The sequence below is a fragment of the Pterocles gutturalis genome, unplaced genomic scaffold (assembly GCF_000699245.1).
Source record: "Pterocles gutturalis isolate BGI_N339 unplaced genomic scaffold, ASM69924v1 scaffold17036, whole genome shotgun sequence".
Taxonomy (NCBI): domain Eukaryota; kingdom Metazoa; phylum Chordata; class Aves; order Pterocliformes; family Pteroclidae; genus Pterocles; species Pterocles gutturalis.
This window is the reverse complement of record NW_010103406.1, coordinates 8,636-25,250: the sequence shown is the minus strand read 5'-3', so window position 1 is coordinate 25,250 and position 16,615 is coordinate 8,636. Positions and strand designations below refer to the sequence as shown.

Below are 16,615 nucleotides of genomic sequence, written 5' to 3'. Positions count from 1 at the left end.
TCGTCAACACAATTGCCTTTCTAAGCTGTTACTGTGTGCAGTGACACAGAACTCACATGAAACAGACTCAGGCACAGAAGTCATGCATTTTGGAACAAGGCCCTCTCCTCCGACATCAAGAGGAAATGAGCAAGCAACTACTGAACTATTCTTTACAGGAAAAAAAGGGAAAACACACCTACAAAAAGAAGGAAAAAACCCACAAAAACGGTCATATTTTAAAGAAGAAAATTTAAGAGGTTGCAAAAAAAATTACTCCATCTGCAAAACTGATAAATTTCTGCCAAAAAGCTTACAAACTCTTCCCTACCTGTTCCCCTCTCCCTCCAAAGAAGCAGGTTTTGGGGACACAACTGTCTAGCATCCACCCCTAAAAACTCCCCAATTACATTTAAACTATACCAGTAAAGAGTGAAAAAAGAAAAAGAAGGCAAAAAATCACAGTTATATTTCACAGCAAACATTAAGGCTAGGAGGAGTTTTCTCCTCCTATCCTTTCTCTCAGTGTATTTATCTGTTAAGGTCTAGTCTCTTCAGTTATGCCACACAAAGTATTAAAGAAGTCCATTCAATTAAATTGTATACAACTCTCTAACATAACTTCAATAATGAAGTCATGCAATCAACAAAGTTTAAAACTTACCCAAAGGCAGACAGGAATACACAATCATCATGCAAAATATTTGCTACTCTTTCAAAGGTTCTGTAGTTGTCAGAGTCCTTTTGCTCAAAGTATCCAACAATATTTCTTCTGCTGCGCTGTAAAAACAAAGGTTAAATTATAACTTACCTCAAATTATCAAAAACTATCCGTACTCCCTAAGGATATTAAATACAGAGGTGCCATTCATTCAACAGCCAATAGCTGTGCAATAGTTATTTCTTTTCTGCCTTTTCAATATTGAGAAGCATTTTTGTGAATATTTTTCCAGTGAGAAATATCAGAAGCAAATTGTCAAAGACAACATATGATCCTTTTCAAATGACTAAAAGTAAAATAAGTAATTTGGTAGTGGAACTACTGTAACAAAATGAATGCAGTCGAAAGTGATTATACTAGAATAATTTGCAATACTGGAAATGCTCCAGTTTTCCACTCAGTTTAAAAAAAGCACAACATTTCTGAATGGAAAAAAAAAAAAAGTACTTCATATAAGCTATGCTTTACCAGTTCAACACTGAAAAAAAAAAGAAAAAAATAATATATTTAGAAGGAATAAAATTGAAAGACTTACATCAACAGAACTAATCTCTTCCAAATCCTGGACCTCCCGAATAGGGTTACTCTTCTGCTGCCTGATATAATCTGCTATTGCTGTCACAGATCTCTGGCCCCTGTATTCTCTCTTCATCATCATTCCATTCCGGAAGAGTTTCAGGGTTGGATATTTGCTTATCCTGTATCTCTGAGCTATATCCGCTAAAAAGAAATTTAAAAAAATAAACCAAAACCCTACAAATACAGAAATACACTGAACATGGTATCTTACACATGTATATGTGCAAATGGAATTGGAGTCTCTGAACCAGTAGTTTCACATCTTTGAACAAGAATACACACACACAAAAACCCAGCCAAACACATGTACTGTTCTTCATAAAAAAATCATGACCAAAATCTGGGTAAGTAAAAACTCAACTTGGTCAGCTATACTCATTTAGTATATACACTTCCTACGAACAACTAAGAAAGCCAATTTAAGAGCATAACAACAACATGAGAATCTTAAAAGTTTGCCAAATCTCAATTAATCCACATTAGAAAATGTTAATAAAATAAATAATGTGCTATTTTTCTTTAAACACACTATGATTTTTATCTCAATTACAGTTCTGGAAATACAACTGTCACATCTTAAACTTTAGAGAACGTGAACCCTGGGCAAAATATTTTTTTTAGTATATGAAGGCCAGAAGACTGCTGTTACAGTTCTGAGCTGTTCAGGTTTTGAATGAATACAAAATTGCAGGTTTCAAAATTAAGGCAAACACCACTCTGGTCAAGCAGTGTCAGCATTCCCTTCAAGGTAGTTCTTAATTTACATCTATACAGGCAGCCCAGTTTCTTCTAGACTCAGACCACACAGAGCTTCATACAAAAAGCAGCACATTTCTGCATTAATCTAGTGTAAGAGCACTAGCTATTTTCACCTTCATATAACAACTCACTTATTTAGCTCTAAGTTATTTATTCACGAGACTTACAAATGTAAAACAAGAATAAAAAAAATTGAAAGAGCTTTTACAGTAAAATTAGAAGAGCAGCAAAGAAGAAAGCTGAGCAGAAGCAATAAAGCCCAGTTTCCCATGAATGTGCGTCCTGTGGTGCTTATCTTCAAGCACTACTAAGGCAATAATCTGGTTCTTCACCATCCCTCAGAGTATTTCAAGTGTCCCTTTGTCCCTCTTCCACTTTGTTCAATCACTGGGACACAGCAAGTTGCAACATGTGTCCCAGCTATGCCTTTACAGGGAAACTTAGACTTAAGCAGCAAGTGGTTCATGGCACATGGAGCAGGATCTATCAGCTTTGAGTTTTTACAGCAACCTTTGCTACAGTGCAGAAATCGGTTTTGTGCATCTCCAATATCCAGCAACTGCTCTCCTGAGAAACAAAGTAACCTGACACACTTTGCATTCTTAGGAAAATGAGACTAAAAACAAGCAACAGAGGCAAAGCATTTAATGCCAAGTAGATTTCCACAAGCGCTTTCCTTTTGCTTGTGCTTTGTTTAATTATACCCCCCTGTTCACTCCTCCCCTGGAAGTGTATCTAGAAACAAAAACATCTTGCAGCCCCTGGGAAAACTGGGTGTCCACTATTCCGGAGCGTGATGCAGTTTACCTAAACCTCAATCACCTCTGTACCTAAATCCAACTAAATCCCAGAATATGAGCAGTCTGCCGGCTTTCCAAAGCTGCTTATCCTTTGAGGTGACTTATTCCAATCAGCTGTACCCACCCTGCTGCCCCTTCTCCTTTTCTTTCTCAAAGAGAGAGACAGGTGAATTTCAATGTACTGATTTATCCCTGGGAGACAGTGAAGTTTCATTCAGTCAACAGAGAGGAGGAAGGCATTGGAAGTCTGGGCTGAATTTATGTCCTCTTACTTTTCACTGGCTCCTTAGAAGTCAAAGGGTACACTTCAAGTGACATGGATTGGCCCACAGCAGGAAGGCAACCAAAGAAGGGTCCAACAGCACACCTGGCACAGTACTGAACGATGTAGAAACTCATCCTTTCTGACAAGAACGTCCTTTCTTCTCAATTGCATATTTACCATGAAGCAGATTTTGCCTTCTATCTTACACTTACTCTTTTTTAAATAGAATGGAGGCAGAAGTCCTTTGAAAACTATTATTTAGAGACAGTTGTCATGAGCAAATTGCTGAAACTGGGCATCTAACGTACACCTCAGTTGCAAACCAAAACAAAAACACTGCACAACTGGAAATAAGTCATTCCCCTACAGAACTGCGCCTGTTAACTGTCCTCCAGCACATAAGCTCTCCACCTCCTTTGGACTTCTAAGAGATAACAAAAAATATAAATTCCCTGCTGCCTGAAGAACTCTCAGTGAAACCAGCAGTAGTTTTAATTGCTGCTAAAACACTACTAATCTTACAGATTTAGTTACTAAAAACAATCTTTGTACCAACTGCACAAGTTAAACAAGTCCAAGAACTGAAAACAAAACGTCCACACCAAAGGAATAAGATCCGTGTCTACTCAGCAAAAATGTTCTTTTAAGTTCCCTCAAACCAGCATGCTTAAAAGCTTCACCAGCTAAGCCCAGTTCCTAACAAGCTTTGCATCACTATAAAATACCACAGAATTCAGCTCATCAATTTTGTCTAAGAAAGGACTTGACCTGTTTCCTAAATATCACAGAAGAGTTTCTTAATGCACTAATTACAGTTAAAATTAAGAATAAGACATTTTATGGCCTCAATTCAAAGTACTTCTATTTCAAATTAATACAAATTTCTCAAGGGAAGATGCCAGTATACTCAACATTAGCAAGTATAAGACCAATACTTTTTTTTCCCCTTTACATTCCATCACTTTTTAGTTAAAGTACTTAACAGCTGTCTGAAAAAAGGTGGCAAGTGTAGTGGATGAGGAATCGCTTTATATTTGCTCGGTGAAAGACAAACTGTCAGCAAACCAGGCATTTGCTGCCCTTCTATCCTGTTGATAGAAGGGCCTTTGGACTGACGGTATGTCAGTCTATCAAAATTTGATCAGGATCTAATAAGAGACAAGGAATACTACATATCAAGGTTTCGCAGCAACACATTGAGATTAAAGACTGTTACAGAACTCCATGGCAAGAGAGCACCAAAACCACACTTTTGTGTGTGTGGACTTTTTCTTAAGATTATTTCCACAGTTATAGGAGGATGCACAAGTTGCATGATGGGCATTCAGTGGATCTTCAAGGTTCTCCAAGATGGACATTGCAGTCCCTAGGGATGTGAATCTTCGTCAAGTGCTGAAGTTGCGTAAAAAAATTAAAGGTAGTAAAATGCCAACTGCCAAGACTGAATTCAAACATTATTTCATAAGTCAGAACTTGCATGCTCTTTATAAATTACATTGAGATTCCATGAATACTGGTATTTGAACTAACACAGAGAGATGACAGTCCTACACAAGTAAGTATTTGAAAATGCAAGTACATGAAAAAATGTTTGAATTCATTCTGAAGTCAAATAGAGTAAACCTTAAATGCTTCATTAAGCCCTGGCATTTGATACAGGTTGAGTTCGCGTAAGCAGAGCAACTACAAAATTATATTCCTTTTAAAATTGGAAATACACAATGCAAATACATGGAATATTGTTTGATCTCATTCACAGATCGCATTAGTTATAGTAAATCCTAAATTAAATTTAAAAATATTTCCAGATATTCTCACAGCCCATTTGCTGATGAAAAGAGGTATTTGAAACAGATATGGGCAACCTACCTTAAGAAAAAAAAAAAGTCTCCCAGCTACAACTTTACATTTTCTTCAGGTACTAAGGTCCCTAAAAGGTACAAACCTTGAGTTTGTATTTTGCCCAATTAATCATTAAATCACAAGCCTAGTCTCGGTGCCACCAGAAAGGTTTCACTCTAGTTATAAGAAGCTACTAACATACTTGATCTTCTTGTCTTCTACTAATCAGAAATTTAAAGCAGAGTAATGACTGCTGAATTCAGATGGTTCTGTCCTCCCTGTTTTGCATGTGTATCTGTTGGCATCCAATCATTTCTAGACTGCCCAGACTATTTTCTACTATTCATTCCACACACTCTAACAGGAAAGACTTCACAGTCACTCAGTTCTCTTCATAGATGCATGCGCTGCATCAATACTTCTGAAGTACTGAAGAGAAAGCAAAGCTGCCTCTTACAATGGGAATGAGACAGCAGCTTTTGTTATTGTTTTGAAATAAACTTCTTCTAAGACAGTCTCCCACGTTGTGTTCTGAGCAAGCTTCTCCAAGAAATCGTCCTTGTCAGCCATTTTTCTGTTGTCTGAGCATCATTTGTTCCTCTGCTCAAGGGAATGCCAAAACTCATTTTTTGGGGGTGCATCAGGCTTTTCACGTGGTGTGTACACACATTACCTAAACTGCAGCCTCAAGTAAACACACAGCCTGTGATTTGATTCCCAGATGGCTTCAGACTTCATTGTTCTAGGTTAACACCACAACATGCTGTCCAGGGACTTCAGCTAGTTTATCAGATCACATCACTGAGAATCTCATGTCCACTGTCACTAAACTGAAATTGAATGCTGAATGACAAATATGTTGAAACACTGCACCAAGACACACTATACTGAAGTAGGGCCCCACTCACAACGTAGATAAGAAGGTCCTTCTCACTGAAAGACCAGCAATATTTACAAGGGCCAGGGTGTCACCCCACCATTAACTGAGTCCACTGCCTTAGTTCTACAGGGTCATAATTCATACCACCACCAAACAAATATTTAAAGTCTACAGGACTGCCTCCCAAAAAACCATGTCCACTACAATTTAAACAATACTGATAATTATCCTAAATGCCCACCTCATAATACAAGGCACTACCTGAAGTAATTCACATGCTGAACTGATGGCTCCAACAGTCTGAGAAATTATCTGGAAGAAAATCAAAGTTCCAAAACTCAAACTCTATAAAAATAATGTCTGAAAATACTTATGTCTGAAAATAGTATCTCTTTTTCTAAGGAAGGTCTTCATGTCATCTGAGGAAGAGCTAGCACAAACCCAAGCACATGTTCTAATTTTGTTTTTACATAATCATAGAATCATTAAGGTTGGAAAAGACAGGAGTTGCATCGCTCATATATATATATAGAGACAGAGCACTTGAGTTAACTGGATCTAACTAATCTCTGTGTCAACACATCTTAACTCTTCCTCACCCTTGTGCAGGCAGTACCTCCTATCTCAAAGGTAACAAGTTCCTTCAGCTGTATATTTGAAGCTGGGACTACCAAATGAGTATTCCACTTGCTCACTTGAGATCAATCACATCTTTTGAAGTCCCACAGGCTGCCTGCCAGGGCACACTACAGATGAGAAATGAAATCTGTCTTTGATAGGTACCTTTCTACTTATTATTCCTCAAGCTTTTTCCTCTCAATTTCAAGTTCAGTTAAAAGGCCTTTTTGCCTCCTACTTTTCCTACATGCAGCATTACATTCACCTTATTGTTAAGTATTTCACAATACAGCATTAATTCTCCCCATTTAAACTACTCCTCTTGTGACACTTGCACACAATCATAAGACCTGGGAATATTAATAGGAAGTGGAATTAGGAAGGACCTTGGGAGACCATCTAAACGATGAATCACCCCAATGATTGTGATACTGGTGACTTGTATGTTGGACCAAAACAGGTACAAGAATATCAATGTTCTACATCAAACTCAGCTACTAAGAAGCTGGGTAACAGCAAATCCAGACCACCTTCTGCTGCAAAGGAGCATTCACAATAGTCATGCCTGCTCTTAGCAGGGCCTCATCAGCAGGTATCACATAACCTTTTCTGACAGGCTAAGAAAATCGCTCTCCTGAGGAGAGCCATCAACAACCTCTCTGAATCACTTCCACTTTTTATTTTATCCAAAGATAACTCTTTCAGACTGATATTTTTTTCTAGGCAAAGTGGCAGGGATGCAATTAAATCCTCATGCTTGTTTACAGTTTCATTTATACTTCATTTATGAACCTCCAAATTTGTTATTGTACTGACTTATTTTGCTGACCAAAGGCACAGTATCAATACAATCTAAGTCACTCTCAGAAGACTAACATTAGCACACATTACAGGAATGGCCAGACCCAGAGGGATCACCAGCTCATTGTACTGTACCACTTATGGATGTTTTGAAAGAAAGAACAAGAGTTCCCTAGACAGTCTGTCTACCAAAGCAGCTCTCAACACCCACCAGAAAGAAGCTGTTTTCTGTTTGGAAGCACAAAGATTTATTCAAACCAGCTATCATTTTTTAACTCAGAAAGCAAAGGAAAGAATGGTGCAGCAGAATTAAAGCCCCAATATATACTTTAATTTATAATAATTCTCCACCACAACTTGTAATACTGAATTAACAGAAACTGTTCAAAATACAAATTCTCCTCCACAAACAACCCACCAAAACAAAACCTTACTAGTAATGTATATGCAGAAAGATCTTCTATAATTTTATATGGAAGGTCACTTTTACTAGGTATTAAACTTAAAATAAAGGTGCATAACTTTTAAGATAAGTTAAATTGAACACACCAAACCACCAAAGATTCTAACAGCAAACGATGTAGCAGAACTTAAATATTTCCAAGTTATAAAAGGATGAAGTCTTGGCAACTGAAAAAGTACCTGCTTGAACTACTTGCTTCAACAGATTTACCTTTAGTGTATGTTCCACACCAGCTTAAAAAAAGCCTTATGACTTAACCTACCCATTTCAGTTACAATTATTTTCCACAATGTTATAAATTGGTGTAAGATATAACACATACAGAGGCTTAATATAGTGTTAATATTTTGATTTTTTTATTTAGCCATATTGGTGCCTATCACTTTCCAGAAAAATATCTTTATATTGCCTATAAGAGCAGACAGAATGATGGCTTTGTCATTAAGCATCAAACATTTGGCAGTGCATCAATAATTCTCTTTAATTTGCTTTACCCTCAGAAGCTGGTGTGAGCTGTTGGGCCCTGCAGCGTGCTTCAATAACAGTGCATTAAATGGAAAGTATCTATGCGTGGCTGACCATTCTGAAAGCTGTTTTTGAGTGGCCTGAAATCAGCTATTTGGATTCCCTACGGATTCTTGGCTTCAAAAAGAAATAGATCATTTGTCATGCAAATAATCCACCATCTCAAGAACATCATCCTAACAGCGAACTACTAGTGGCATGAAATCTGCAGGCATAACAAACCCCAAAATATTGGCATAAACCTTAACAGTGCTGCCAAAATATGCAAACACATACAAAAATATAACAGTAAAACAGGAGAAAAAGAAAGACAATAGCAATCTTGACGCTAACATTTAGTAAAGTACTACAGCAGACCCAAGCTGGATAACAGAGTAACATCCATCCTCTTACTAAAAAGCTGCTGTTACACCTATTAACATAGAAGTTAAATATTCAAAACTAAAGTTTCCAATAAATGTACCATTCCTTACAATCCAGCAAATAAACACTAGAAACCAGGAATAACATATACAGATCTGTTATTTTAATTCAATAAGGCAATGCAACTTACAGAAAAATACTTGGTCTGTCATGATAGGATTTCATTTTTAATTCTCATATTTTACAGCTTCTGCAGCAGAAGTCATGCTCATCTACTTCTTAAATTAGGGGCACAAAGGGTAAATACAGACAACTCATGGTATTCCAGTAATAAAAAGAAAGACCAAAACTCTTGGCTGCCTCATACTACTTAACCCACTACACCTACTCCCAAAGGAAGAAAGACAATCCCTGCTGTAGCATCTCTTCCTCCATCCAGGCCTCAGCTCTCCATAACAAGCATGCTGAGCTAAATTCCACGAGTGTACAAGGAGCAGATTAAGCAACAAACTTCTAAATACTTGCGGGGAGGGAGGGGTGTTGGAAGTTTTCTTGGGCACATAACTGCTAAGACAAGAACATCTCACAGTTAAACACTAGGCATCCCGCAGCCCAAAGACCCTCTGAGTTACACAAGGAACTAAAGCTGCAGCAAATAAAATAAGGACTTCAGTTGTTAATGTAAACCTTAACAATAAAACTCAACAACATAGGTGGATTTTACTACAGTGTGAACTTTATAGAAAGTTTCACTGTCAATAATCTTGATTCAATAAAAAGATGAGCCAACCAGACTGTTAAACACTGAGATAAGACCTATTTATTAAGGCCATAAAAATCAAGTAAACTGAAAGTATTAATGTCCTTAATCCTCCCCTCTTCTCCAATTCAAGTTAATTTGAGAAATGACCACTGATGAAAGTGATAGAATATATATAAAAGTGTATGCAAAAGTAATTTCAAGTATGTAGAGTGACTGCTTTAATAAGCTGATACAAAAACCAATCAGAATGTTTGCTACAACTGCATTTGTTTTACATTGCAAAAGTTGCAGGGGCAGTTTATTTGTGTAGATCTTGCAGTAGTTCTCAGAACAAAGAAAGACAAAAAATAAGAAAACGTCAGCAAAGACCACATATCAGTCTTTGCCTTTAATATACTCCTCCAAAGGATTTTATTGCCTTACTTGAAAATTGACTTTTAGGGATGGCAAATTCGAATACTTAATGCTATGCTTTTGGTTAAGGTCTCCCAAGCACACACCATACAGACGGATGATTGGAAGCAGAAAAGAACACCAAGTGTGAAAAAGAAAGAAGTTGAAAATGCAGTTAAGTATTTGAGATCTGGGAAGGTATTCCAGGTCCAAAAAAAACGCCCAAAACAACCAACCAAACTCACACACATCAGCACAAAAAAACCCCACAAACCCCAAACACTCCCTTTTTCTTGGCTCTAAAGACCTGCACCATTTCTAGCACTAGCGCTCCTCTGACTCCTCAATGAGCCAGTTCAATTTATAATCCCAGCTCTTTTTTCCCCATTAAATGAGACAGGCTGAACAGATAAACACATGTTTATGGATTCAATAAGAAATTAACACTGGAGACTGCCCTGACAAATTTGGAAGAACAAGGTTTACTGATGTATACAAGCAACTCTGTCTGGGCTAAATGATGGGGCAGGTCCAACTGCGCTTTAGATTGCTGTCTAGTATATTCTCCAACACAATGAGTAACATATTGGCAGGATAGCACAGAAAAATCTAAATTGGGATTTACTTACAATGCTGATCACAGTCTACTCTAGCAAACACCACTTGATTCTTATCTGGATATTCTTCCTTAATTACGTTAGAAGCTTCCTCAAAAATAGGATGCAGCATTTGGCTGAAGCGGCACCTGTGCAGAGAACACAAAATCATAACTTCAAAATACTACCTTGAAATATTTCAATTGATGACCCAGATAATATTTCAATCTTTGAAGGAAAAAGAAAAAAAAAGAAAAGCCATTGGAAAAGAACATCTATTTGTAATCACCCCAGTAACTGATTGGATTAAAATAGGTTCAAAAGTAGCTTAAATAACTCAGGTGGAGAAAAAAAAATAATTCTAAAAGAATATCTAGTTCAAGATATGCCCCCTTGCTTTATCTGCTTAAGAAACATCATTAATCAATTATAAGCCTCTAGGAAATATATTCTATTCGAAAAGTCTGTTCTTCATTTTTTCTACCCAAATTAATCCCTGGGGAAGTAATTTTAAAAATATAGTAAAAGAGGTTACTTGTATTGTTTAGATTCAAATATTGACCAATCACTTTCAAGAAATATCACAGTGATAACTTTATAAGTGTCAACAACAGAAGTTATAAGTATTGCTTATTATATTATTGCTTAAGCTTTGTAAAATTTGAACAGACTGCTATTAGAGCACTATAAAGAGAATCCCACGGGGCCTTTCTTTCAGTCCTGTCTGATTTTGAAGCAAATCCTCTCTTTCTGCCCATGGAAGAGGCTGTAGGGTTGTAAAGATGCTTTGGTGGCTTTGGGGAGTTTAAGGTAACATTAGTGCACAAGCCCACTATTAGTATGTCAACAAAATTGTTTTATATTCTATTCTTCTAAACACAAGTCAGAATTTTAAATTGAAGACATATAACAGCACTGTAGAAATTGTCAGAATGAGACCTCACGGAACCAACCTGCAATAAAACAGCCTGCACTAAAGCCCTGCTTAAACTGAACAGTGATAGCTTGGGGATGCTATTTATTATGTCTACAACAGCAAACATTCAACTGAAGAGGCAGGTTTTACTCTCAAAATATGAAGAGGGCTTAAGGCCATTTTCAGAAAGAAATCTGACTCTGGTCAACACAATTGTATGCTACACATTTACGTAGCATGTATATGTTACATGTGGCTTCCTTGCCTCTCACTCTCCACCCTTACAGCAGAGTATCTACATCAGCAAAACAGATCTGCTCTCATTCAAAGGCTGGCATCATAGGCTGGCAGTATCCCATGTTGAGGGGTTATTACTTAAAGACTACATGTAATGATCATAATTAAGGATGTAATGTTTTCATACTACCCTATGAATCAAATTGCAAGCATATGCAAATCTTTAAATTCAAAGCAAACTTGTTCTAGAGAGGATTTGATAACAGTGGGGATTTTTGCACAGAGCAAGCTTTGCTAATAAGGTCCTAAAACAGGACGCTTGTTACCCTGGTATATCAAGTTTTAAAATGTTGGTATCTTCCCTCTATCACAGAAGTATCAGAATATGCATTTTTAGCCTCCTACAGTTTGTCTTTTGTGAAATCCAAAAATGATTTTTCAATGGCACCATAGACTCCAAATTTCAGTACATTACTCTCCATAGGTTTTCTTTCCTCGGTTATCTTTAATAAAACCTTTTGAAGTAGTCTACGATTACTAAGTATTTGCAAGATCACAAACTGAAAATAACCATCTTAAAAGTTTCATTTATTTACTTATTTTAAAAGACAGCCTTTATAGCATAATTCTGTACAGAACAGGTAAGAGATTAGACCTAAATTCTTACTTTACTAGTTACTTAGTTGTGCTATCATTATAAAAAGTAAGACATTTCAAACAAATAGTTTACTTGGTAAACTAATGCAATCTCTCTAAAGAAAAATTCTGTTGGTTTAAATGAGCCCAATATCAATTTAGTCTGTGGTAGCAAATGAACAGATACAAACTAATTGGACATAAAAATTGCCCATAAAATGACAGAAGTATACACAAAGGTTAATAAACTGGTTTAGATTGGTGTAATGGCTATCTTTATGCAAAGTTTAAATGAAAGCATTAAAAACATATTTGAAAACTTCATTCTATATGAAAAGACTGGGTGTGTATTTTTCAAAATCACTTTTAAAAACCAATTAAAATTAGCCTGCTACTAGTTGAATGAATTATCAGTAGAGGCAAAGTATACATTTTTCACGTAAAGCTCTGTGCACTTGCTATATCATTCAAACCTACAGACATATAGTGGCATGTGAAAGAGGCAAAAGGATCAGCAGTCTAATCACCTGCATGACCTCTGACTCTGAAGGCCAATGTTTTATGCTCACAAAACAAAACAGCAGGGAGAGGAATATTTAAAATATAATATTCAGTACATATATTACTTTACATTATAAAGCTATCTATATCCAAGATTACTTTAATCAAGGAAGACAGAATATTATTCATTTTGCTAACCTCATTTTTTATATTAATTTGCAGGCTAATTTTTTTTATCTGAATACTTTTCTGGTTTCTTCCTTGCTAAAGGTTTTTTAAAAATATTAATGGTGGAGCAGACAGATCATCTAAAGTTACTTCTTACACAATAAAAAAAAGAGGTATGGTGTTTAAATTAATTTGAATGATTTTGTAAGCAAATTATTTTAAAAAATAATTTCAAGTAAACAGTTCCCTTTAAGTATGTCTTTCACAATGTCTAACCAATCTGGCCCCAAATTCTTTCCTTTTTCAGTTGCTCAGATTTCATCCCTCAATTATAATTCCTCAGTTCTCCACTTAGAAGGTCTTCTAGATTAGAGAAGGATTTAATTTTTAGTGTAATTTCAAGCCTTTTTCTTTCTAGCGTATGGGACCAACACAGGAGAAAAAGGGAAAATGGAGTATTTTGGACTATCCTATGTTAAGGATCAAAAAAGTTAATGAAATCTGTCTTCCTAAGAGGGAGAAAAAAACCCCACAAACCAACAAACCCCTATTACACAGCATGTTATTCCATACTACTATAGAAGCTTTTTTCCTCTAATAGGAGTCATGAATGAAACAAAAGATGGCAGAACAGCAGAAGAGGAAGTAATCAGGACAGAATTAAAAAACAGGAAAGAACTAGTTTGGAACAACCGCTGTATTTTCAATGGGAAAACTGTAGTCAAACATGAGAGTTTTCAACGGACATAAGTTTAAACATAGGGAAAAGAAAAATCAAAAACTTGTATAACTTACCAATCAGCATAAAAATTAACTAAAGCAACATCTGCATTGTCTGGGAAGAAAGAAAAAGGAGAAACCCAATGTCACATTGTGAGACAAACTTCTTAGTGCTCTTATCTGAGATGTTAAAAATATGCACAAAAACTATAAAAATAAAAACATGTTCCTAGATTATTCAGCATGCAGCTTAATCTGATTGCTAGAAAACTGCTAGGATAAATCTTATCTGAAATATAATCTATACCCAATGTGAAAGTGATGAAAGAGGCCTTCAGTCAAGTATTTTATTGACTTTATTGATATATTAGACATTTAAAATGTCAGTAAGGTATTAAGACACAAAAGAAGTAAACAAGTGACATATGAGACAAAAAGTAATTCTGGATTTAAGATTAAGGCACTCAAAGCCAGAAGTTGTACTAGATATACTCTAGTATATCTTTTAAGCATTATCTAGATTATTTGTAAGTGTTAAAAAAGCAGTTAAAAGCTGACATGTCAACTATTCGGGTTAGAAGAATGACTAACACGCAGCCTGTCTGTTCAACTTGCTCTGGTCAGTCCCTATCTGCCTCATTTGCTAAGAAGCTGGATACTAAGGCAAAAGGTAGCAGAGAAACCTTCAGTCTCAAAAAAAGAAAAATGCTACGGGACATTCAAAAAAAGGGAATACTACAGGTATGTATATGATGAAGCAGTGAAATAATGCTCCTCTACATTATTTTTCACATACCAAAAAAAGGAAAAATAGATCAAAACTAGAAGGACAAATCTCCTGCTCAAAAATCAGTTGTGATCCTTACATTATATAACAACCATGCTGTAAATTAATTTTTACTAGTAGTAGTGGCCTAGACATTGAAAAAAAACTTGAAATGAATGCTGTATCTACAGAATATCAGCCACAGCTTTATAAAGCAGAAATGTTGTTAGACAAATTTGCACTATTGACAAAGTTACAAAGCAGTTACAAGTGAAGATTAAGATGGTGAAAGCCTGGAAAAGACAAGATGCTGGAAAAGACGACTCTTGAGAAGGCTGGGAAAAACTGCAGTTTGGATCAAAATTATGGCATTAAGATTTTCATTATCAGCAAGGAATGCAAGTGGTGAACAGGAAATTAACAAACAGAGAAATTTAGGGTTACCTCTAAGGCATAAAGTATTTATTGAAATTAACAGGATAAATTCAAAAAGTACTTACACTTGGCATATATTTCCTCTTATGAATAACATTTTACAACAGGATTCTATATTTGCCACTGTATAAGAGGTATTTACAAACACACCTTATATCGCTTAATCATACATTTAGTACACAAAGCAGTTCTGCAATAGTAGGCACATCCTAGTACAAATATAAATAAAATAATATTTTTTTTTCCCTGAATATATTTGAAACAATGTAATAACTTTTTTCCTGTAAGGCAACCAGATACAGGCAAATTGCACACTTTTCAGACAAAAAGGTTTCAGACAAGGAATACACATCTGTTTAATTTATGAGTCTCCCTTCCATGAGCCACCAGAATCAGGACAATGCTTAACCTGGGGAAATACACAGCTGAACAAGGAAGATCCTTAAGGCCCATGCCACAGGTTTCAGTTGTTGCTATCTTTTGGGAAACTTTTAAAACGCTCTCTTGACAGGTTTTGGTTACGTAATTAAGCATTCCCATCTGCAAATAAGATACCAGGTATTTTTTTTGGACACTTCAAATCCTCATTGAGATTGCAATGAAGTAATGTGTTAGGCAATACATTAGTTCAGACAGATAATTTTGATCATAGGCATTTAATACTCCTACACTGATTGCAATTCATATTTTCAAAGCTAAGGTATGCATGTAAATTTAATAACATTGCAAAATTCACACAGATAAGTGACTGTAGACATCCAAAGAAAAAAATAAATTCAAAGTACTCACTTAAAATGTCATCTATATTTCCACTATCTAGACTTGTTATTTCACTTCCCGCTGGATTAAAAAGCCAAGACACCTAAAAAGAGAAAGCAAGCCAGTAAGGTATTTAAAATTTCAGCAATAAAGTAGTAACATACTATGATTTTAAATGTTGCAGTTCAAAAGACGGAGAAGAACAGTAATTTGTAATTCAGTCAAAGCATTTTAGATGACAGCAGTACTACAAAAAAAAAAAAAAACACTATTTACAGATAAATGTACTTTCACAGTTAAAGCAAAATTGGCTATCTCTTCACATGATTCTCTACTATGTTGGCAGAAATATTACAGGTAAATTTTGTACCTTTAAAAATAACTTCTGAAGAAAGAAGAGAAACCCTCATTTTAGCCACCTAACAATCTCACACAGCCCAGAAGCATACAGGCACAACTGTTTCACCCAGAGACAAGTAATTTCTTTTGTTACTTACAGGGCTTGGCTGGCTAAAAAGTTTCTCATGAGGTAAAGCCTGCAATTGCCTCCATTTTAACTGCTGTTTTCAATAACGGTTTCAGTATATATAACTCAACTAGCTACAGTCTTGTACCTCCTCCTGTATTTTTTCTTGATACTGCGTCAGTCCCAGCACACAACTGGCATATCAGACATATCAGACTGAGAAACCACGACAGACACATCATTCAAGTACAAAGCAACGTGTGTATTACTCTTAATGCAACTATCAAAGCAATCTGCAGTTTTGTGGAAGAGCACTCTCATATTCACTGCAACAGGCCCAGTTCTTTTATCTCAGAATGGGGAAGAAGGGGTTAGAGTTGCTGGCCTATGCCAGGTGAGAGAGGTGTCAGTGAGTTACAACTTATTTTTGCTTTGAGAGACATAAGAATGCAAGTTTTTGAGGAGGACAATCTGGTCTGGGATGTGAATGTTTCCATCCTGAGCAACCTGGTCAGAAAGTCAGCACCTCTCTAAGCAGGGCCAGGCCATGGAACAGATGGTCCACTGAAATGACTTCCAGCCTCATGTTTTCAATAAATCTATTGTTCCACAGCTGACAGAGATAGTATGAAAGGAAAAGGAAGGTTTTCAGTAGAGAACTGAC

At 36.1% G+C, this 16,615-nt stretch overlaps 1 protein-coding gene across 1 annotated transcript in view; it reads right to left on the bottom strand.

The window, feature by feature from the left end:
• ERP44 (endoplasmic reticulum protein 44) overlaps positions 1 to 15,588 on the bottom strand; it is a gene marked incomplete at its 5' end in the record, with an annotated part of 30,450 nt that extends 14,862 nt beyond the window's left edge. Inside the window, 5 exons of the mRNA XM_010086717.1 lie at positions 644 to 759; positions 1,236 to 1,420; positions 10,381 to 10,496; positions 13,601 to 13,640; positions 15,516 to 15,588. Of these exons, the coding sequence (XP_010085019.1) occupies positions 644 to 759; positions 1,236 to 1,420; positions 10,381 to 10,496; positions 13,601 to 13,640; positions 15,516 to 15,588 (530 nt within the window). The remainder of the gene's footprint in view (positions 1 to 643; positions 760 to 1,235; positions 1,421 to 10,380; positions 10,497 to 13,600; positions 13,641 to 15,515) is intronic.
• Positions 15,589 to 16,615: the final 1,027 nt, after the last annotated feature.